We start from the raw sequence: 21,600 nt of genomic DNA, 5'->3' as shown, positions 1-21,600 counted from the left end.
TTATCCTTTCTGTGGATTCTAGCCATTTAATCCAAACCAAAATTGGATTCTCATGTGTTATAAATGAAAGTGGGCAGCGCATGGTCTATATAAGGATTCTCATGTGTTCACTATTCACAGGCAAGCATAGATCAATACTTGGACTTAGCTATATTAGCAGCATACTATTATAGGATGCATATTAAGGTGATACTTCAACTCTTGGTCTTTGCTTTAGTTTTGACCATATTTACAACACATCAAGCTTGGGGTGAGGAGGATTGTTATGAAGAAAAAAGATCCATTATAAAGTATTGCATAAAAAGTATCAGAATCCGTGGCAAATATGTACCCCCAAGTCGCACTTGTCGTGTTTATGTGGAATTATGTGACATGGCTTGCGTATGTCATGTACTGACCCCTCAGGATGAGCTCAGAATAAGCGCATTTAAGCTTGTTCGCCTTGCACGCGATTACGGTGTGCCAGTTCCAGCTGGAAGCAAATGTGGAAGTAAGTACCGGATTCTAACCACTCTTTCAAAAATTATAAGTCCCTGCACTATTATGCCCTCATGAAGTAAGTGGCATTCAAACTACTCTCTTGCACGGCCTCATTACGGGATGGGAATAATCAGATATCACATGGCCTTTGTTTCCCAGGTTGGACTGTTCCGCCGTCGTTGCCGCTGCCAAGGACATATCCATGAAAAAAAAATCATGAATACATGTTGCACAAAGAGCAATAATGATGAAAGATTAAGTGTATTCATATATGGAATTTCCACATGTATTTGATTCGAGATTTGTGTTCCTACGTTTCTTGTCTCTCCTCTCCATCGTGCGTCCTCATTGTGGGCCAAATTCGAGCTTGTTTTTCCTGTTGTGCCCGAATCGCCGTTTTTCCTGTTTTCCCTCGGTGGACCAAGTTTGGGCTTTATTGCTACTCCTCCAAAGGTCTGGTGGGCTTTATTGCTATAACGAGCCCATGCAAGGTAGAAAGACCGAAGGACGTAGGTGCTACACCGAGTTTTTTTCCTGGTTGCCCTCCATCGAGATTTTTTCCCGGTTGCCCTGAGTTCGAGCGTGTAAGCAGTACTGCACATTTCCCATATACATCAAGGTAAGTTCATTGGTGTTGTCTAATAGGCGGTCTCATGTATTGACACATAATTTTGAGATGATTCAACAGGCAACTCGTACAATGGGTTGTCCTATAAGCTGTCTGGTAGTGGTATATAATTCCTTAATGTGTGCATAAGAAAAATAAAATATTATGAGTTGCATGGCAACAATAACTCGTACAATGGTTGTTAAGTTGTCTCGTAGTCCTACAATTTAGCTCATGAGGTGGTTGTTTCGCGAAGCAACGACCTCTTTCTCTCTCCTCGCTCTCTCTCCTCCACATCATCAAAAATTCTACGTGGCACTGCATGAGACGACCTATGAGACCACTGACGTGTAGCAATGTACTTGCCCTAAGGAGGTGTTTGGATACTAGGTGCTAAACTTTAGCAGTGTCACATCAGATGTTCGGATGCTAATTAGGAGGATTAAATATGAGCTAATTATAAAACTAATTGCAGAATCCTGTGCTAATTCGCGAGACGAATCTATTAAGCCTAATTAATCCGTCATTAGCAAATAGTTACTGTAGCACCACATTGTCAAATCATGAACTAATTAGGCTTAATAGATTCGTCTCGCGAATTAGACTCCATCTGTGCAATTAGTTTTGTAATTAGCCTATATTTAATACTCCTAATTAGTATCAAACATCCGATGTGACAGGTGCTAAACTTTAGTGGGGTGTAAGGATGTTTGATCCCCGAGCTAAATTTTAGCTCCTATCACATCGAATGTTTGGACACTAATTAGGAATATTAAATATAGACTAATTACAAAACCAATTTCACAACCCCTAGACTAAATCGCGAGACGAATCTATTAAACCTAATTAGTTCATGATTTGACAATACGGTGCTACAGTAAACATTCGCTAATGATGGATTAATTAGGCTTAATAGATTCGTCTCGCGATTTAGCCTAGGGGTCTGCATTAGTTTTGTAATTAGCTCATGTTTAGTCCTCCTAATTAGCATCCGAATATTTGACGTGACACGGACTAAACTTTAGTTCAAGATCCAAACACTCCCTAGATTTATGCCTTCCAATCTCTTCTATAAATATGTGTATGGACGCGCGCGCACGCGTGCGCGTACGGAGTGTGTTGGTTGTACGGTCCTTGTTGTATTCGAAGAACTCAGCGGCTCCGCCGAATCGTGGATGTTTATTGCAGATCAAGCATACCACTAGCTACATGCGTTGTTATTGCAGTTACACACTCTTGGCTCTACGCCACCAGGCCCTTGCTGCACTATACAAAATGTCACGTAGACGATGAGCACCCACCACCCGCAAGTCCGTGCCGCCGGCCCGCCTCCATCGCGTCGCGCCGGAAGACCTCATCGGTGGAGGGGCGGCGGGTTCGTACCGACTAGAGGTTCCGGCTGCCCCGCGCCGGGAGCGAGCAGCCGCTGCGCCGCCGCCGCCGCCGCGGCCTCGGCGTCGATGACGCAGAGCACGTGGTGCGCCGCCGCGGCGATGTCCTCCGCCGTCGTCAGGCCGCACCCTTCCTCTACCTGCAGTCATCGCCACACACAAAAAGGAAGAAAAATTACAAATTGTAGCCACAAACTGCTACCGCGGTTCGGGACAGGACGAGCCATGTTCATCGGGGAGAGGGAATGGCCAAGTCAGGCAAAAGGGAAAGAAAAAGCGTCGTAAAGATGATTCCGCTGGGTCCGGCTCGGGGCCTCGGGGGCACACTGAAACAGCACAAGAAAAAAAGGCAGCTGCAGTAGCAGCACCAAATCTCTGTAGTCCGTAGCCTTTAGCAGCTGATTTCGCCATGTCGATGGATGTCCCCAGCGCAGAAGAGATTCCCCATGGCAGTGCCGATCGTTCTTTCTTTTACCCTCTGGTGAAAATCAACAGTGGAAAACTACACAGCTTTTTCTTCGTCTGTTTGGATTTGAAGTTCTGCAAGTATGGGGTACAGGGACGTCAAAAGTCCAGAGCTACAGGTTGCCAAAGGCAGCAAACTGCTTTTGCACTCTGGAATCTCTGGTCAAAAGCAGGTGTGCCCATGGCTTGTGCTGGGCTGCTGACAGGCAGGGGAATGCACTGTGGTTTTCTGTATTTGGTGCCTTGGCCCAGCACTTGCCAGTATGATGAACAATGGTGCTACTGCATTTGAATTCTCTTTCTCCCCCGGCAAAATGCCAAACCTCTGCACTGTGTGATGCAAATGCAATGGTTCTCCCGGGATTTCTGACACCCTCTTGTTTTTTCTCTCAGGTAACTAGAGATGAGAAACTGATTCTGTTTACTGCCAAGACGTGTGTATGGGCCTATATGCAGGGATGTACGCTCAGGCGAATGCGTACATGAGTATCTGCACAGTACATTCTTGTTGGATAACAGACTACACATTATCAAATCATGGACTAATTAGGTTTAATAGATTCATCTCGCCATTTAGCCTCCACTTATGTAATGGATTTTGTAAATAGTCTACATTTAATACTCCTAATTAGTATCTAAATATTCGATGTGACGGGTGCTAAAAATAAGTAAGAGAGGTCCAATTCAGTTGTTTATCCAACGCATAAAACTAATCGGTAAAAAAAAGGTAAAGTATTTGAGCATCTGTACAGTGACCAAAGTGTTAGCACGGGGACGCACCATTTCAGGCACAACCAACACCGACCCAGAGAGGCTTTTTTTTCTGACTGCTGGCTTCGTGAACGGAAAGAGTAAAAGAACACCGTTGCGATTCAGGAATGGAAAAGATCGGTCGTGTCAGTCGCCGGCGTACCTTGAGGCTGAGCGTGTAGAGCGCCAGCTCGCCGCCGAGCGCCGCGGTCACGTTGAGGTGCAGCACGGCAAGCCCCAGCGCCTGCATCCTGGCCACCAACTTCAGCAGCTGCCCGGGCCGCCGCGGCGCCATCACGCGGAGGCTGGCGTGCGCGTCCACCACCATGCCCACCTCCACGTCCGCCACCGCGGAGGCGCGGCTCGCGTCCTCCTCCGCGCCGACGGCGGCGGCGGCGGCGGCGCCATCCTCTCGCGGCGGCGCGTGGCGCCACGAGTACTGCGGGTACCGGAAGAACCGCGCGAACGGGGGCCGCTCCGCCGCCGCCTCGCGCGCCGCGGCATCCTCGGCCGCTGGCGCGGGGTCGCGGGCTGGCGTCGGCGCCGCGTCGCGTTCCGCCGCCGCCGTGTCGCGGCGTTGCTGCTGCTGCAACGCCAGCTTCTGCGCCTCCAGGGATTGCAGCTGCTGCTCGAGCTCCTTCACGAAATCGATGGCGCCGCTGACAACGGATGCCTGGTCGCTCTACACATCGATCGAGATTTTCAGAAAAAAATAATCAAAGCAACACACATACACGTAGGCATGATTTGACATGACGAGAAGTCAGGGAACACCTCAAATGGTAAACAGTGCCACTCATCAAGCAAACATTAATTCTTTCGCCACTATTTTAGCGAAACAACAAATCCAAATCCCATTCAAACTCAAGAGGACGGAAACGCATGAAAGCGATCGATGTTCCGGAAGGAGTAGTAGATCGTACCCGGTGGACGTAGGATTCCGGCATGAGCGAGCGGAGCACGGCGAGGTACTCGTTCATCTGGCGGCGTCGGTTGCGCTCGACGGCGATGTGGGTCATCCGCTGGTTCTCGGCGTCCTCGGCGTTCCTGACGCTCCTCTGCCGCCGCCGCCGCTTCCTCCTTCCCTGCTGCTGCACCCTGCTCTCCCCCTCCGCGCCCGGCGCCTGGGCGGCCGGCGCTGGCGACGGTTCCACCGCCGGCGCATTGCCGAAAAGGAAGCTCCCGGCCGAGGCGGCACACGCGGCGGCGGCGTTGAAGGTGTCGTAGACGAGGACGTCGCTCCTGGGCGCGCACAGAGCTTCCAGCGTCATGTCGATCGGCGCGGCGTCGGCCGGCGCGTACAGAACAGAGCACAAAGCCTCTTCTTCCCTATGCCGCTACGCTACGCGGAGCTAGGAGTGGCCGCTCCCCTTTTCACCTGGCGCTGCAGCCTGCCTGGCCCCCTCCTTCCCCACCTCCAGAAAGAGGAGAGCCGGTGCTCGCTGCTGGGCTTGGTGCTATCTGTGTGTCCCTAGCGGTGGGAGCGGCGCGACACGGCGGAAGCCGCAGATAGCTAGGGCATGCATAATAATGGGCGGCGCAGGGTGCGGTGGTGGAGTAGTCTGGCTGGCAGAACCTGAGGTGAGCTAGGTGAGAGGTGATGAGGGAGCTCGGAGCTTTGTGCTTGGGCAATGGGCGCGGCGGCAGCTCTTCAGGCGCGTGCAGGGCAGGCCGCAGCAGCAGGTGATGGATCGTGTCAGATCTCATGCAACTCGCCGCGGAACGCTCCAAGGTGATCGCCACCAAAAGCTCGCTTTCTTTTGGCGTCGCGGTGAAAATCCTGCTGGGGTGGGGCGGCCCCGGCGGAGCTCTCTAGCTGTGGCCTGCTCCTCTGCTCGACACGTGACGTACGTGAGGAGGGATGGCTGGCCTTTCTTTGCTTGCTTTTGCTTTCCCTGTGCTGCAAGCTGCCGCTTCCGCTTCCGCTTCCGCTGAAAAGCGGGTGGGATGGGGGAGAGAAAGCTCAAAGCTAGCAGCGAAGGAGAGAGACGAAGAGATGGAAGAGGAGTGGTCTCACTCTCACCGCCTCTCTATAGAGGGCAGGGCATAGGGCCCTTCCCTCCTCTCTCTCTCTCTCTGCTGTTCGACTTGTGGGAGTGTGGTGATGTCCCTTCTTGGTATGCCAAATGAAAAAGTTATTGAACGATGTGTGTATGCCAATGCAAGTGAAAGTCACCAAACCATTTGGATGCTCCCTGTCCACCCCGAGCTGGTAGAGTCCCTGTTGAGAATGACGGGGCCAGGAATTGGCAGTAGAGTTGTTTCTACAGCGGTAAATCCTCCCTGCTACTTTTTACGGAAGAACTCCTCTGCAGTAGTTGGGCTCGCCCTTGAGTAACTGACATATAAGCCCGCTCCTACATGTAAGTGACCTAACTGCAGAGCCAAGTACTGCGCACGAACCACTTCCCTTTTTACCTCCGCTTCCATGAAATTCACCTGAATAACGTTCTTTCCATGCAAATTCTCCCGTCTACTGATCATCAGGGCACAGAGATCACCTATAGACCAAATCTAGCATTCTTGCAGTGTTGTATTTCTAGATACTTCCTCCATTCCAAATTATAGATGGTATTTCTAGATTTATAATTTTTATGCATCTAAACGTAGTGTATATCTAGATGAATAGTAAAAGTTATGCATCTAGAAATACTAAAACTACCTACAATTTGCGACGATGGGATGAAGTATCATAGAGGCTCCGAGTCCCGTTCCAAACACATATAACAACTGTTGGCATCACAACTAAATTTATTAGCATCAAGAAGGGTATTAGCACTGGAATACCTCCACTAAAAAAGAGTATGAAAATCTTGTTGTTAGATAGCATGCATTTTTTTTTGATTGAGCTTTACAGATGGTATACTTTCTCTTGATAAATAGTTTCGAAATATTACAATGTGGCTGTATTTGTATGCTTTTGTTACTAGTAACTAGTGTTTTTTTTACATGTTGACATTTCTAAAAAGATACTCTTTTGTGGCTAACGCAGTGCAGCCTATATATCCTTATGCGGTCCATTACGCAAAAGATAAAAACAGCACATCTTACAAGATTAAAATGATTTTCAGTAAGCCCAAGTGGTGATGTGAAATTAAAATCCAGTAGCTTACTTATGTGCAAATAGCATGCAGGTCACATGTATGAAGAAGGATATAGGACAAACATAGGCACATGGATTAACAGTGAGCAGAACGACAACATGACAAGCAGGCCACAGAGCGTCGTGTACGTACTGCCGCGCTTTTTGGGCGTCCGACAGATCACTTACCTGCATAAGCTCCAGAGCAATTAATCTGGCCATCAGCAGGCTTTTTCAACTCCGGGTACACCAGAGCATCGTATGTATGTTTATACGGTTAGCCATTCTACACTTGCCAATTTAAAATGAACACTACTTGTTACCAAATTATAAAACGTACCCCTAGCATATTCCAAAAAAGAATGTAGTACTGTGACCGTTAGTACGAATACAGTAACTCCTGAGTTTCCGACAGTTACCGCATACACCATAGGTCTCAAATTATTAGTCGTTTTAGCATTTCTAAATTTATATATTTTATTATACATCTAGATAGATATTAGGTCTAGATGAACTTGAAAATCCAAAATAAAATAATAATTTAAGATGGAGGAAGTAGGCACCAAGTTTTCGTAAAAACAAGCGCGACTCTAAAGAAGAATCAACATAATGCAGTAAGTGGATGCACCAATAATCGTGCGCAAGAGGATCGAAACAATCCAAACGTGGGAGGTGGCAACTTGAAGGAGAGGTCGCCTAGCCTTGAGCAATATGCCAATATTTGTGGCCGTCGAGATGCACAGTGTACCTGCAGGACTGCAACTCCTTTGTTTACTTGCTCCCTCACAATGGTCGCCAACTTTTTGGTCGATGCGAGGTCTAGGGCACTAGCCACGTACGTACTGGCAATGTTTAGGTGTAATTTTATGTGCCGAGTCCGTACCAACTAGTACCGACACAGATACCCCTTAGGAATGTCTTCTGGGATGCAACCACAGGATGAACAGGCTGATGCGGACAAGACCAATACACAGAACACTAAGAAACTATATCAGAATAGGATACAAGTTCGATAGAATCTAGCCAGCTTTTAGGCCTTATGATATCGATGTATATTGTTGAACCACGCAAATAGATCTTGAAGCATGTAAAGGTCGTTGGGTCTCTGATCCTCTGCAGTGGTTTCGTTCTCTGGAGTACAGGCAAAAGCATCGGATCAGTTTTACATTATTAGGGGTTAAGGCATCATCACCCAAGTAAAGACCTACTCAAGAGATGATAACTTACCTAAACGAGGATTGTCACATGCAGCACAATGTAGGACATACTGAACTATCAGCATTAAGCAGCCGTCATTGTCTTTATTCATTGGTAATGATTTTTGAGGTAAAGATGTATAATCACTGACCATTCTTGGTTGAGATGAGTAGAAGCCCGGAAGAAGAGGCAAATCCTGGAAAGTTTGGGTTATATCATGAATTGAGGTTGTTGGAAAGGTGACCGCTGCATGACACGCTCACAAGCTTGTTCCCTTTTTTTGTTAGAAAAGGAAATATGTATTAATATTCCACACTCCCTCCGTCCCAAGATAAATGTTCTTTTAGAAAATTTTAGACACAATAATAGTCAGGGCAAGTGACCGCGTTGCCTCTAATTACTCATTGGTTATTATTGGAAGCCACACTGTCTGATTGGTTTTCTATATGCTGAATAATTGTGCATGCATTGGAACTAAAAAATAGCATAAATTAATCTATTAATTGGTTCCACACGCTTCTTCATATGTTCATTTTGTATTGGTGCGAGTACTGTTTTAATTAGATTACTAGAAGCTAAAGGTAATCTTTGTGGGACAAAATTAAATACTAAAAGGACACTTATTTTGGGATGGAGGGAGTATAGCTTGTTCCCGTGTCTTTGTGGCGATACACACTGCTTGCAATGTGGTTTTCAATCAGGGTTGTTTGCTACTCCCCCGTCCCAAATTGCAGTTCGTTTTAACTTTTCTACATCCATAGTTTTTGTTATGTATTTAGATATAGTGTATATCTAAGTGAATAGAAAAATGACCTACGGTATATAAATTTGGGAGTGAGGGAGTAGCTAGCTGCATGCTCACATATATGGATTCAATTGGATTTATTATAATAAAATCTTCACAGCAAGATCACAATAAAACCTTCACAACAAGATCCTGCGTCCGCTCCATCTGTTCATACATTGGATCTCAGGCTCTGCAAATAACCAATGTTTCAGTTAATCACATCACAGTCCACTAGCTAGTCCACGAACCCGTGCAAATTTGAACGCAGACTCACGTACAACTGTGATGCTTGCAGATTTGCAGTGGCGTATCCCATATGGCCATATAGCGGGCATGTGGACTGTGGCCGCCGCCGTTTCGCGCATGACGCGCATACGCATAGGAGGCGGCCGCCAGCGGCACAAACGCGTGCGTGGGTCGTTGTTCCGTTCTTGCCATTGCCAATCATCAGGCTGGGCAATGCAAGCAGCACCAGCATGTGCGTGGCGTGGCCTATCTACGGATGCAGCAGGTGAGTGAATTCCCTCGCCTCGCGCGGCCTGGCCGGCCGGAAATCAGATCAGTGTGTTTTTGTTCTTCGACACGATCGCGACCAGTGGGCCATATACATCGGCACGGAATCTCTAAGGCGGCTGGCAATTAGTTTTTTTTTCGTGTCACTGCTGGAAATCTGAGTATTGGTTATAGCCCTCAGTACCAGTTGGTTTTTGTCTCGATACTAACATGAGCATTAGTATCAGGTCTAACGGCTGGTTCCACATGAACCCCCTTAGTACCAGTTGACCGGTTGGGAGCTCCAACCGGTACTAAAGGTCACCTATTTGTACCGGGTGGAAGCTCCACCCGGTACTAATGTGCTTGAGGGCTTTTAGTACCGGGCTCTCTCCGGCTCTCTCTGACTCCTCATCTCTCTCCCTTTTATCTCCCCATTCTACGCTTTATCCTTATCTCCCCACCCTTCTCTCCCCACCGGCCACGCACTATCTCTCCTACATCTCTCCTCTCACTGTTGCCGCCTCTCGGGGCCGTGCCGGAGCCGCGCGCCGCTGGCCTTCGGGTCATCATTGGCCGTGCGCCGCCGCTCTCCACGCCCTTGGCCGCGCTCCCCTGGAGCCGCTGGACGCACACCGCCGACCTCCACTACGGAGGCTCGCATGACCCCACCTCTGGCGAAGAGCCGCCACCAGGCTGCCGCGTGAGGGACCACTGCCGCTAGCCCCGCCGGGGATCGGGCAGGAGCGCTCGGAGGCCTGGAGGCGCGGCGGTGGAACGGTGTGTGATGTGGCAGAAAAGGAAAATGAGAAAAGAAAGAAAAGAAAAGAAAAGAAAATAAGAAAACAGAAGGAAAAGAAAAGGATCTCGGTCACGTGTGATGTGGCAGACAATTTAGTATCGATTGGGGACCAATCGGAAGCTGCCCATGTGAGGGACCGCTGCCGCTACCCCCGCCGGGGACCGGGTAGGGGCGCTTGGAGGCCTGGAGGCGCGGCGGTGGAACGGTGTGTGACGTTGCAGAAAAGGAAAATGAGAAAAGAAAGAAAAGGACAGAAAAGAAAATGAAAAAAGAAAAGGAAAAGAAAAAGGCCTCGGTCACGCGTGATGTGGCAGACAATTTAGTACCGGTTGGGGACCAATCGGTACTAAAGGCTTCCCTTTAGTACCGGTGATTTCACCTGATACTAAAGAACCCCTTTAGTATCGACATAGCAATACCGGTTGCACAACCGATACTGAAGGGGATTTGTAACCGGTACTGAAGGCGCATTCCCTAACACTGTGTGGCCTCTAATCTACGGTGTATCGTCCAGGGTCTCGATCGGGAATTTTTTTATTTTTTATTTTAGTATTTTGCAAAAATATATGTCCTAACAAAAAAATTGCAAATCTATACCTATACCGCCGTTTGAAACGGCGGAAGGTGAGATGTAGCAACCTACCACCAGTTGAACCGGCGTAAGTTCCTCCTATAGGCAGTGCACTTTCAAAAAATCATAACTACAACTTTGTAGTTCAAACATTTTTCATTTGGTGGTATCTTAGTGCTCAAACAATCGACACAAGTTTCAGATCTACAAGTTTTATATAAAGTTTATCTACATCCAAGTTCATATAAATTAGTTATGATTTTTTGAAAATATGCTGCCCAGAGGAGTGAATCTTCCGCCAGTTCAACTGGCGGTAGGTTGCTACCCTTCCGCCGTTTTAACCGGTGCTATAGGTATAGATTTGCAATTTTTTTATTAGAATATATATTTTTGCAAAATACTATAATAAAAAAATAAAAAAATAAAAAATTCCTCGATCGGTCGATGACACGACAGGATGCGTCCAGGCTGCCAGGCAGATTGAGGGGCTGTTTGGCAATAGGGTGTTAAAATTTAACACGTGTCACATCGGATATTTGATGCTAATTAGAAGTATTAAATATAGGCTAATTACAAAACTAATTGCATAAATGGAGTGTAATTCGCGAGACGAATCTATTAAGCCTAATTAGTCCATGATTTGACAATGTGGTGCTACATTAACCATTTGTTAATGATGGATTAATTAGGCTTAATAGATTCATCTCGCGAATTAGCACAGGGTTCTGCAATTAGTTTTATAATTAGCTCATGTTTAGTCCTCCTAATTAGCATCCGAATATCCGATGGGACATTACTAAAGTTTAGCACTTAGTATCCAAACATCGGCTGAGCTGCGCGCGCGAGCGGTGGTGTGGACCGCGTCACGTGTAACTGTTGTAGTCGACAGTCAAATCGAAAGCAGACCAGGCACCTCGTACCGTCGTACGTATCGCCTGAGCTGCGCGCGCGAGCGGTGGTGTGGACCGCGTCACGTGTAACTGTTGTAGTCGACAGTCAAATCGAAAGCAGACCAGGCACCTCGTACCGTCGTACGTCCATGCACGCCGTCGTCCTCGCCGGAGCGTGGTGTACGACCGTCAGATCGATCATGTACACCAAGTTTATTGCCCGGTTGCAGTGCGCACGTTCTAAGCGAAGCGAACGCAAAACAAACAACAGAGCTCGAGGACCGTCGATCGAAAGTTCGTGACGATGAGCGGCACGAGAGCCCGATGTATCGCCCGATCGAGCGAAGCTTTTGGCGCGCCTTCCATTGGCCCCGACAAGACCGATCGATCGACCGAGAGGCCGGCCGGCCGGAGACCGGGCAGCAGGACGTACACTAGCTAGAGATTCCCTCTCCGGGCTCCTCCAATGTCCAATGGCTCGCTCAGCTGCGTGCGACGCGCATCACGCACGTACGCACAGCATCATGCCCCGTGCGCCCGCGCCCGCCGCATCGGCCGCCGATAATGCTCGGCGCGCGTCGCGACACACCGCGGCTGGCCCCCTCCTCCGGGGTGCGGGTGGACGTCGCCGACACGCAGCGAGTATGTGGCCCACCATCACCTCCGGCCCACCATAACGGTCCATGAGGAGGTCGTTTTCCTCCTCGAGTCGCCACTCCCTGCTCAATTGTCCTTGCGCCGTCCTCCTCCATCGTCTTCGGCGACTTCCGCCGCTAGATTCGTTGCCATCCTAATCTAGCGATGCTCGCCGTCACTCTCCCGCCTCCTCCGCCACCCACCGGCTATCCTCCGCCACCCGCACTCGTCGCCGCTGCCGATCCGCTGCCGCCCAAGGTCCTCCCTCTACAGCTGGAGGTCACTGGAGACCCCAACCTCGGCAACCTAAACCCCGAAACCCCCACCCCGAACCCTAACCCTACCGATGGTGAGCCCCTTGCCCTCGCGCCGCCTTCCTCCTGCGGCTCCCATCGCCGCATCTGCCGCCACGGAGAGGAGGAAGCAGCGGGAGGAGGAAGAAAGGAAGGGTGGAGGTGTTGACCTGTGGGTCCCGCATGGTGGGTTGCTGATAGGTGGGTCCCACAGGTATGGGATAGATGGCTATATGTCGCTTATGTCGGCGCCCTCCTGCGGCGCCGCTGCGCGCTCGGCCCGGCCGATCGATGGGCGCATGGAAAGGGGAGCCGCCCGATGGCATGGCATGGCAGCAGCAGCCCGGCCGGCCAGTAGCGCTGCTGCCTGCGGGTGCCGTACGGGCGCGGCCGGCCGAGACTCGCGAGGCGCGGGCGGAAGCGGCAGGCGCGACGGGTCCGAACCTGGGAGTGGCCGGCGACGTCCTCGTACGCGGCGCGGCAGCAGCGCGCCCTGTGCGGCTGTGCCCACTACCCCAGTCGGCGTCGCGCCGTTGGCCGGCCGTGCGTAGGCGAAACTGTACGTGCTCGCGTGCCATGGCGCGCCGCCCGGCCCCCACCGCGCGTCTGGCCTGGCGCCCTGCTGCGCACGTACGCTCCGCTATTGTCAAGGGTACTGCCACTGCCACGCGCAGGTACGCACGCAATGCGGTTGTTCACCGCTTGAGCCTGATAGCGATGGGGGCGCCGTGAACTCATCAGCTGATGAGATGGGGGATTCTACTGGTTGGCGGCAACCCGGCACTCCGGCAGCGAGTTCCCGATGGCATATTGGCATGGCAGCCCCAGCCCGGGCTGGAGCACTGCGGCCTGCGGGTTCCTCATCCCTAACACGTGTCCAGTTCTAACCAGAGGAGCATCAGATCTGGCAAGTGGCCTAGTGGCTAGTGAGTAGTGAGTAGAAAACCCTTTTCTTTTTTGAGGATAGTGAGTAATAAAAACTTAAAAGGCCTGGATCTTGTTTAGTTTCTCTTTTCTCAACTTTAGCACTATGCAAAAAGAAGATTTCCCATCACATCAAACTTGCGGTACATGCATGGAGTACTAAATGTAGACGAAATAAAAAACTAATCGCACAATTTTGTTGTACTTTGCGAGATGAATCTTTTAAGCCTTATTAGTCAATGTTTGGACAATAATTCACAAATACAAACGAAATACTACAGTTACGTATTTATGGCAAAATGCAAACTTTGTCACTCCCAATTTGCGAACAGACCCTAAATGATAGCAACTAACTTCACAGGCCCGGCCCAACAATTTTCTGTATGACGGCGAAGAAAAAGGAAGGACCAGGGCAGCAGGCCTTTCAGGCCCAAATAAACCTGATAGCGGTCATATCGGGTCCACAGACTTCCATCATCCCTCCACGATTCATTTCTACCCCGCCTTCCGTTCCGTCTCACCGTTGAGATCCAGCCACGTGGGCGTGGCCGCGCACGCAGCTAGAAGCCGGCGGGCAGCAGGATAGGCGGCCGATTTCATCGTCTCTCCCCCACGGGAAAGCTTCCCCTTCCCTTACGCCGCACCCCACGGCAGTCATGGCCGCTCCCTCCGCCGCCCTATCCGTCTCCGGTGAGTGCCTCCCGTCTCGGCCCCTCACCTCTTGCTTATGTTGCGTACGCGTGGGGACATATTTAGCCGTCTCCACAGGCCACGCCGTATCGACTTTCGAGAATCACTGAGCTGCTGAGGTTTGTATTTGCTGGTTCTTTAGGAAAGATCTGGGGCTACAAGTAGCTATGTTGCTAGTTTTGTGCCGTGTTTGGTCTTCAGTCCCTACTGATGAGGAACAGATGCACGACTGTAAAAGGGCGCAACGAAAGGGTGAACTTTTTACGGATTATAAGCTAGTATTTGTCTATTCCTGGAGAGATAAGTATTTTTTTGAATCTGGCGTTCTGTCGAGACGCAATTGAAGCTTGTGCTACTTACAGAGCTAAAATATGGTATGGATAGATATATGCTACGGAGTAGTATGCTACCAGAAAGCTATTCTTACAAAGTGGTAGTTTTGCTCCATTCTGAACGAAAGAACAAATTTTTTTTTGTCTGTTTGCATGATGAACAAGTGATACTTGTTACTAAACATTGGTTTATGAGTTATATTGAAGCCTGTAATGCCTTGTTGCCTGTTCCCATTGTCTAACTTTTTGTTTCCTTTTGTTGTGTCAAAGGTGGGGCGCATACAAATACATTTGGCTGCAGGAGTAACAAGCTGAAGTCCAACAGAAATCGTTTGCAGCTTGCAGTTCCTTCAAGTTATGACAATGCAAATTACTGCACAAAGTTAACCATCTGCAGAGCACAGAGGTTGTGCTTTTATATATTTGAAGACATTGATTTTCTTTGTATGCTTGGAGTGGTTCACTGTAGGTATAGGTGCAGAGCTGCTCCTACTTTTCGCCTTTAGATACATGCAAGAGTGCCCAATTTTGTTACTCCCTCCGTCCCAAATTACTATTTGTTTTAGATTTTCTAGATACATAACTTTTGCTATGTATCTAGACATAGTATATATCTAGGTGCATATAAAAAATATGTATGTATAGAAAAGCTAAAATGAATAGTAATTTGGGACAGAGGGAGCATATTTCAAGCTTAAATTACACCTGCGCTGATTTAAAGCGGTGACTATCAGTGTTCATCTTCCACTCTAGTCACATGTCACATCATTCGATCTGGCAGGAGTGCTCACTGCCCAGTTCAGTTGTCTTTTAAGCTGAAAGTACGTGTGAGTAGATTTTGATTTTCTAGTGATTACTATCAATGTTCATATTTCACTCTAGTCACATTTCTAACTGAGCAGTTCATGTTAGGCTAAAAATGATCTGTTTTGAAGATAGCTAGCTTGCATCAAGGTGTAACATAATCTCATCTTGAATGTGTTTCATTCAAAATTAACCTTCAACCACATCTAATCAATTACTTTGTACTCCCTCCGTCCCAAAATATAGCTACGTTTAGCTTTTCCAAAAGTCAAATCTTTTTAACTTTGACCAACAATATCTCTAAAAATAATTTATTTCAAATAGAAAAGGTTACATATTATAATAGTTGGTTTCATGATAAATCAACTAACATTATTTTTATATTATTAGTCTATGATTATTTCTCTTTTCGCAGTCAAAGTTGAGAAGATTTGACTCTGAAAAAGTCTAAACGTAGCTATATTCTGGGACGGAGTGAGTAACATTTTAACAGAAATAGCGAAACAATCTTCCTAGATGACCTTTCTTCAAAACTTTCTTTCAATTATCTCTGATCAATTAGTTTGTAACATTTTGACAGAAATAGTGAAACCATCTTCCCAGATGACCTTTCTCTCCCCTCTTGCACTTTGTCTTTAGACGAGGTTCTTCCAAGTCCGCATATATTGTACTGTGATAGTTTCCAGTTGCATGTATACTTATGCGGAACTATCATGTTATACAGTGAAGATTCTAAAGGTGGTGGAGGATTCCTGACCGGCTTTCTTATTGGGGGAGCAATCTTTGGAACACTGGGCTATGTCTTTGCCCCTCAGGTATTACCAAACTTTATTCTGCACTGTGCAGGTACAGGAATTCCCAGTAAAAGAATATATAATCGCTTTTGCTTAGCATTTCTCCAAATAGCTTAAAGAAACCCCCATCAAGCAATATCTTCCTGAAGGTAGAAACCATTTCTGATCTAGGCAAGCTCAAATATCCCCTTCTAATTTGCCACCGTAGATTTCAAACCAAAATATTTCGCATATGAGCTACCCACCAGTAGTTGATGGCTGATTAAAGAAACATTTTTGTGTTGGTCTATACTAATTTTGCTCTAGATGCTATTATTTTCTGATTTTCTTGTTATATAGTAACTGTTAATTTTAAAAGTGGCTGTTAACTGCTCAACGTACATGAGCAGATCAGCAGAACATTAGATTCTTTGTTGGATGAAAATGGACAAGATAGTGAATCTGATGAAACTGGCCTCCAAAGGGTGCCAAGACCACGGCGTGGTCAATATTATGATGAAGGTTTGGAGGTATGGAATTGAGTTTACTTGCACCTTTTTTATTCCATAAGTAAATTTGGTAGCTAATATGCTGATTGCATCCAGAAAACGCGTCAAACACTGGGCGACAAGATAAGCCAACTGAACTTGGCAATTGACAAAGCTGCCTCACGGCTGAAACGTGTCACTGGCAATGTCGAAAATGAGGCCTTGACAGATGAAACAGAAGTAGAGCCTTCATAGAACCTGTACCTTTCAGTTTTCTATTTTCTGAAGAACTATTATTTATGTAAACTCAACTCCCTGAAATATAGTATGTGAGCTATGCCTTTTATTCTCGAGTCTCAACTATGCATGATAATGTACAAGTTCTTCATTTGGTTAACTGAAAACATCTAATTAGAAATTCTGCAGTACTTCTGTTGAAATATGTGCTTGTGAGATTCAGTCACAAACTGATTCATTGTAAATGGATGCATATTCGTTTCTGTATAACTTTGTTATTTAAACTAACTGTGTATCCATTGAAATGAACTTGCAGATTGGGATGCCCTCATTGAATGATAACGAGCATGTGGTAGAAAACTTGAATGAACATGGTTTTGTGCAAGGTGAAAGTGCAACATAATCATCATCCAGGGAGGAAAAAAAAGGGTGCAACCTGATGGTTTCTAGTTTCATCAGGTGAGGCACATACAGCCTTAAAATTTTCACAATTTCCCGAGTTTCAAATCAGGAATTGTTAAGCTAAGGCGTGAACTTTGACTTAAGTTTCAGGAATACATCAATGTCTACATGCAATCTGGATTCTGGAGAGGTGAAATTGTCGGCCTGTTCACCAATTGACAGCAAGGATCACGCTCGCAGCTAAAATCTTTTGTACTCTTGCAATTCTCTCAGACATTTTTGCCTCATGTGAGTTGGTAGTTCTGTGATAAGTAGAAGAGTCCAAGGATTTGTCTGACTTAGCTTGGTGCAGTCAATGTACTGCGTAATGTTTTTAGCTGATTGATTCTTCCTGCTAGGAGATGTCCGTAACATTCCAACTTTTGAAGTTTTAGGGAGCCCATGGTTTTACCGGGGGCTCCTATGTGGCTTCTGGAAGCTAGTGGCTTCTGGAAGCTAGATAAGCTTCATAGCTTTAAAGCCCAGCAGGCCCAATTTGAAATCTAAATAAATATATCAACATAGGAGTATTACATTCAACATTATCAAAAAGTTAATCCAGCATAAAGAAATATCAGATTCAACATTTTTTGAGACATACATCAACATTTTGAAAAAAAAATCCATATTCAACATTTTGTACTACCTATTTCAACATCTTTAAACAGTGAACTCAACATTCTTCAAACGAAAGTTCCGACATTCCAAAAAAAAATTGCCGTCTTCTTCGACGGCGGCACGTCGGGATGGCGCCGCCACCACGAGCGAGCAAACGTTGACGGACGCGCGCAGGCGGCACTGGCCAGCGGTCGCGCGTGTGGCCGGTGGAGGGGCGCTGCGCGCCGGGTTGGGTGGCCGGCGGACTGCAGGGAGCGGCGCATTCGCGGCCGGCGGCGCACGGGGCCGGCGGACTGCAGGGAGCGGCGCGGGAGCAACGGCCTGCGGAGATCCGGCGCCGGCGGCGAGCGTAGTAGGTGGCGGCGGCGGGGATTGGGGCGGCGGCGTGCACGGACGGGCTAGGGTTCGAGGAGAACGAAGGTGCCGGAATCCCGGGTTTTACCTGCGCGCCTGCTACGGCCCACGTCCTCGATGGGCGGGGTTTTGTTTTGTTGCCGTATTGAGCCCGGAATGGATCTTGGTGACCTGGGCTCTATATACTTGCAAATCGGGGGACAAAAAAATTGTCTTAAGAAAAAAACATGGACAGTCTAAAAAAAACACATGGACTTTCCTCAAAAAAGAAAGAGGGACAAAGATTGGCAAATCACGAGTCCTTATTAGCTCCATTTGGCATCGAATAACAATGTTGTTACATTATACTTCAGGCGAGTCTTCAGTTGCAAATTTTATTACACAGTTATCAAGACTGAGAAATTTGGTAACTGTGCTAGTTGAGTGAAACTCCTCCCTCTCTTGATGAGACTCTCCTCATAATGATCTTGCCAAGTCAACATTTTTGCTAATATGGTAACAAATTTAATGCTTATGAAACTTCTATGAAACTCCCATTAAAATTGGCCTTATACATATTGAAACAACTCGATCGTCTTAGTTTTTTCATGAAATGAGAATGACACTTCATAAACTAAGGGGGTGTTTGGATACCCCATGCTAAAGTTTAGCACATGTCACATCGGATGTTTGGATGCTAATTAGGAGTATTAAACATAGGCTAATTACAAAACTAATTGCACAGATGGAGTCTAATTCGCGAGACGAATCTATTAAGCCCAATTAGTTCATGATTTGACAATGTAGTGCTACAGTAACCATTTGCTAATGATGAATTAATTAGGCTTAATAGATTCATCTTGCGAAATAGCATAGGGTTCTACAATTAGTTTTATAATTAGCTCATGTTTAGTCCTCCTGATTAGCATCCGAACATCCGATATGACACTGCTAAAGTTTAGCACCTAGTATCCAAACACCCCCTGAACATATAGAACATGTTGAGCTATGCTGGCTTTGATTGGCAGCTTGACATCGTCGGAGTTGAAGTATGCTATACATACTTGGAACATTCTAGAAGATTGTGGAAATCTCCAGAGACTAACTTTGCCATGTATAAGGATAAGATCATGGCAAGGTAAGAAGGTTCTAAAAAATTGGAGAGAATGTTTGAGCCATAGTTGCCATGCTTCATGGTGAAGTGTAGAATACTCTAGAACTAATATTTTAGCATGGTAGAAATATAAGAAACTAGATAAGGATGATGATGATTCTAGAGTTAGGATATTTTGTATGGAAGAGTGTGGAAGTTGTTATATGGCAACACCATAATGATCATGAGCACCTATAAAAAGAGGTGCTCCCCTCCCTCCATGGCATAGAGTGGCATGTGAGCCATAGGTGAAGAGATAGCAAGGTTGGCCTGTAGTGTAGTGGTGTCATGGTAGGGTAGCCACGTAAAGAGTGTAAGAATGAGTGTTGTATTGAATTGTGAGTAGGTGAATAAAAGATTTGGAATCCTTTATAGAGAGTTGATCTCTTGTGTTAGTGTCGGTGTGAAGATCTCCTCAAAGCAGTGTGGTTATATGGTCCACAGAAAAAGTAGCATCACACCTTTTGGTACCACTTTTAAGGAGTCGGTGTCAAAGGTTTGGACACCGATTTTCTCAACAGCCAGTGCTGCCTCAGAACTGTCGGAAATCTATGCAACCACAGTAGCTTGCCGCCGGAGAAAATGATAGTGTGCTGCGTTGCTGATGACATCGAAGTGGGGGCCTTATAATTTGACTGGCATTTGTGTATTACTGTCTAGACTGCAGTAGTAGTATCTCATTTCTCTTGCTGCCATCATTCGGAGCCTCGGAGGCTTGTCCTTACCGTACACTCGTCGCCAAAATGCCAAGCATTCCTTCCGATCATCAATGGCAGTTTGAAAAATCTTATGCAATTAATTTATTTGATGAAAAATAATATCAAAGGTAGAACAAAAAAAAAAATCACACATCATCATCACGAAGATAACCAAAAAACATCTCTCCATGATTTTCGTTCACGGCCACCAGAGGCGCAGCTCCAGGTCGACGTCCTTGTCACCCCCCTCCTCCTCCTCGTCGTCGCTGACGTGGCACCGGTCGTGCGCCGGCGCCAGCGCCACGGGCGCGGAGAGCAGCACGTCCCCGCTGGGAATGAGCACCGCGCCGGTGGCATTGGAGTTCAGGATCGGGTACAGCACCGCGTACTTGGTCGCCGCCGCCGCGGCGTGTGGCGCCTCGTCCGCGGCCGGCGCCGCCGCGGCCACGAGCTGCGCCTGCGCCGCGGCGGCGGCACCGTGGTTCCCACCGCGCATCTTGGCGCGGTCGCGGCGGTGCACGTTCATGTGCCCGCCCAGCGCCTGCGCGGACCTGAACTCGCGGCGGCAGAAGGCGCACGTGTACGACCGCGGCGGCCACGCCCCGCCCAGGCCGTCGTTGTCGTCCGCCGCATCCTCCTGCGCGTGCCGTCCAATAGTGGCCGCGGCCGCCGGCCAGCCCCACATCACGGCGGGCTTGAGCCGGTGCTGCTGCAGCAACTGCTGCTTCAGGAAGTGGTGCAGCGTGATGTGCTTGACTGGTGCGGGTTCGGTGCTGCTCGTCGGCGCCATTGATGGAGCTCGGTCGGTCTGACGTTGACGCTCTCAGGCTGAGCTCATACGACGACGGGACATGAGAGCGGTTTCGTTGCCGAGTATTTATACTACTGCATTGGTGCCGGGAGTGAGCAAGAGACAGTGGAGGGTGAGCTTTGGTTGTGTCACCGTGCTGTGTGCTTTTGTTCCTGTCTGCATAGGCGAGACACGGAGAAGGTTGTGCAGGACTGGCATGGGTTGTATCACCTGTGGATTCTGGGGCCTGAGCTGATGGGAGTTGGAAGAGCTAGGGCTAAAGATCAAGGCACAACTGTGGTGCATTGGCGTCTTCACTTTGGTTGAAGTATTCTCTGCATCTGTGTTCAGTTCTGGAATCACATTGTTGGACAGTATTAACGGCATTTTGTTCTGGCATGGTGCCCTACGTTTTTGTTACCCTATAGCTAAACAATAGAGACAAGAATTACTGCAATAACATCAAGGGTGAAAACTGAAAAGTATGCATCCTCTGCACATGCGTTGCTTCTGTTCACTCCAATGTTACATCACACCTTAATAGGCAGCTCGTTCCAAAAATCACAACCATCATTAAACTTCAGATTAGCATTTACGAATGGTCTTAACTGTTTTTAGATAACGAAAAGATGATGATTAATCTTCATAGCAAATTGTATCTTCCTTTTCTTAATCTGTCCTCTTCAGTTTTGCTCATTCTGAAGAACATCCTTGGGTCATGCGTTCAGGAACTCGATTTTGTTCTCGGACTGGCCAGTTTATTCTTCCCCATAGTGTGTGCTATATGTATCCGTGAAGTTAAAATGTGTGGAGATAAACAGCTGATACCGGAGCACCGGCAATCCGGCATATCAGAACCAGGGTAGCAGCTTCATG

The 21,600-nt window shown here is 47.6% G+C and overlaps 3 protein-coding genes across 5 annotated transcripts; 1 reads left to right on the top strand and 2 right to left on the bottom strand.

Moving 5' to 3' along the window:
• Positions 1-2,247: 2,247 nt before the first annotated feature.
• On the bottom strand, positions 2,248-6,209 carry LOC117862852 (transcription factor bHLH96). The gene is made up of 3 exons (XM_034746384.2): positions 4,617-6,209; positions 3,857-4,375; positions 2,248-2,618 (listed from the first exon to the last, which is right to left on the bottom strand). The coding sequence occupies exons 1-3, from the start codon at positions 4,962-4,964 to the stop codon at positions 2,442-2,444; spliced, it is 1,044 nt and encodes a 347-aa protein (XP_034602275.1). The 5' UTR covers positions 4,965-6,209; the 3' UTR covers positions 2,248-2,441.
• Positions 6,210-13,898: 7,689 nt separating this feature from the next.
• On the top strand, positions 13,899-17,490 carry LOC117865812 (uncharacterized). 3 transcript variants are annotated; one of them, XM_034750047.2, is made up of 7 exons: positions 13,899-14,057; positions 14,660-14,795; positions 15,918-16,008; positions 16,377-16,496; positions 16,572-16,694; positions 17,008-17,150; positions 17,244-17,490. In XM_034750047.2, exons 1-6 carry the CDS (start codon positions 14,024-14,026, stop codon positions 17,092-17,094), a joined length of 591 nt encoding a protein of 196 aa, XP_034605938.1. In that variant the 5' UTR covers positions 13,899-14,023; the 3' UTR covers positions 17,095-17,150; positions 17,244-17,490. The 3 variants fall into 3 exon arrangements, with proteins under 3 accessions (XP_034605938.1, XP_034605937.1, XP_034605939.1); XM_034750046.2 differs by having other exon boundaries at positions 17,238-17,490; XM_034750048.2 differs by lacking the exon at positions 17,244-17,490 and having other exon boundaries at positions 16,572-16,714; positions 17,008-17,147.
• Positions 17,491-20,133: 2,643 nt separating this feature from the next.
• On the bottom strand, positions 20,134-20,827 carry LOC117864827 (uncharacterized). Its single transcript, XM_072294928.1, has one exon. It carries the CDS (start codon positions 20,722-20,724, stop codon positions 20,134-20,136), a length of 591 nt encoding a protein of 196 aa, XP_072151029.1. The 5' UTR covers positions 20,725-20,827.
• Positions 20,828-21,600: the final 773 nt, after the last annotated feature.

This window comes from Setaria viridis, chromosome 7 (assembly GCF_005286985.2).
Source record: "Setaria viridis chromosome 7, Setaria_viridis_v4.0, whole genome shotgun sequence".
Lineage (NCBI taxonomy): Eukaryota > Viridiplantae > Streptophyta > Magnoliopsida > Poales > Poaceae > Setaria > Setaria viridis.
The sequence above is the reverse complement of the archived record's forward strand: the minus strand, read 5'-3'. Positions and strand labels throughout refer to the sequence as shown.

Excerpts from the sequence above, each read along its gene's own strand:
- LOC117862852 (XM_034746384.2), bottom strand. The coding sequence starts at position 4,964 with ATGACGCTGGAAGCTCTGTGCGCGCCCAGGAGCGACGTCCTCGTCTAC. Across the intron at positions 4,376-4,616 it reads CGGAATCCTACGTCCACCGG|AGCGACCAGGCATCCGTTGT; the intron begins GTACGATCTACT and ends ATCGATGTGTAG. Across the intron at positions 2,619-3,856 it reads TCTACACGCTCAGCCTCAAG|GTAGAGGAAGGGTGCGGCCT; the intron begins GTACGCCGGCGA and ends CGATGACTGCAG.
- LOC117865812 (XM_034750047.2), top strand. The coding sequence starts at position 14,024 with ATGGCCGCTCCCTCCGCCGCCCTATCCGTCTCCG. Across the intron at positions 14,796-15,917 it reads ACCATCTGCAGAGCACAGAG|TGAAGATTCTAAAGGTGGTG; the intron begins GTTGTGCTTTTA and ends CATGTTATACAG. Across the intron at positions 16,695-17,007 it reads CCTTGACAGATGAAACAGAA|ATTGGGATGCCCTCATTGAA; the intron begins GTAGAGCCTTCA and ends ATGAACTTGCAG.
- LOC117864827 (XM_072294928.1), bottom strand. The coding sequence starts at position 20,724 with ATGGCGCCGACGAGCAGCACCGAACCCGCACCAGTCAAGCACATCACG.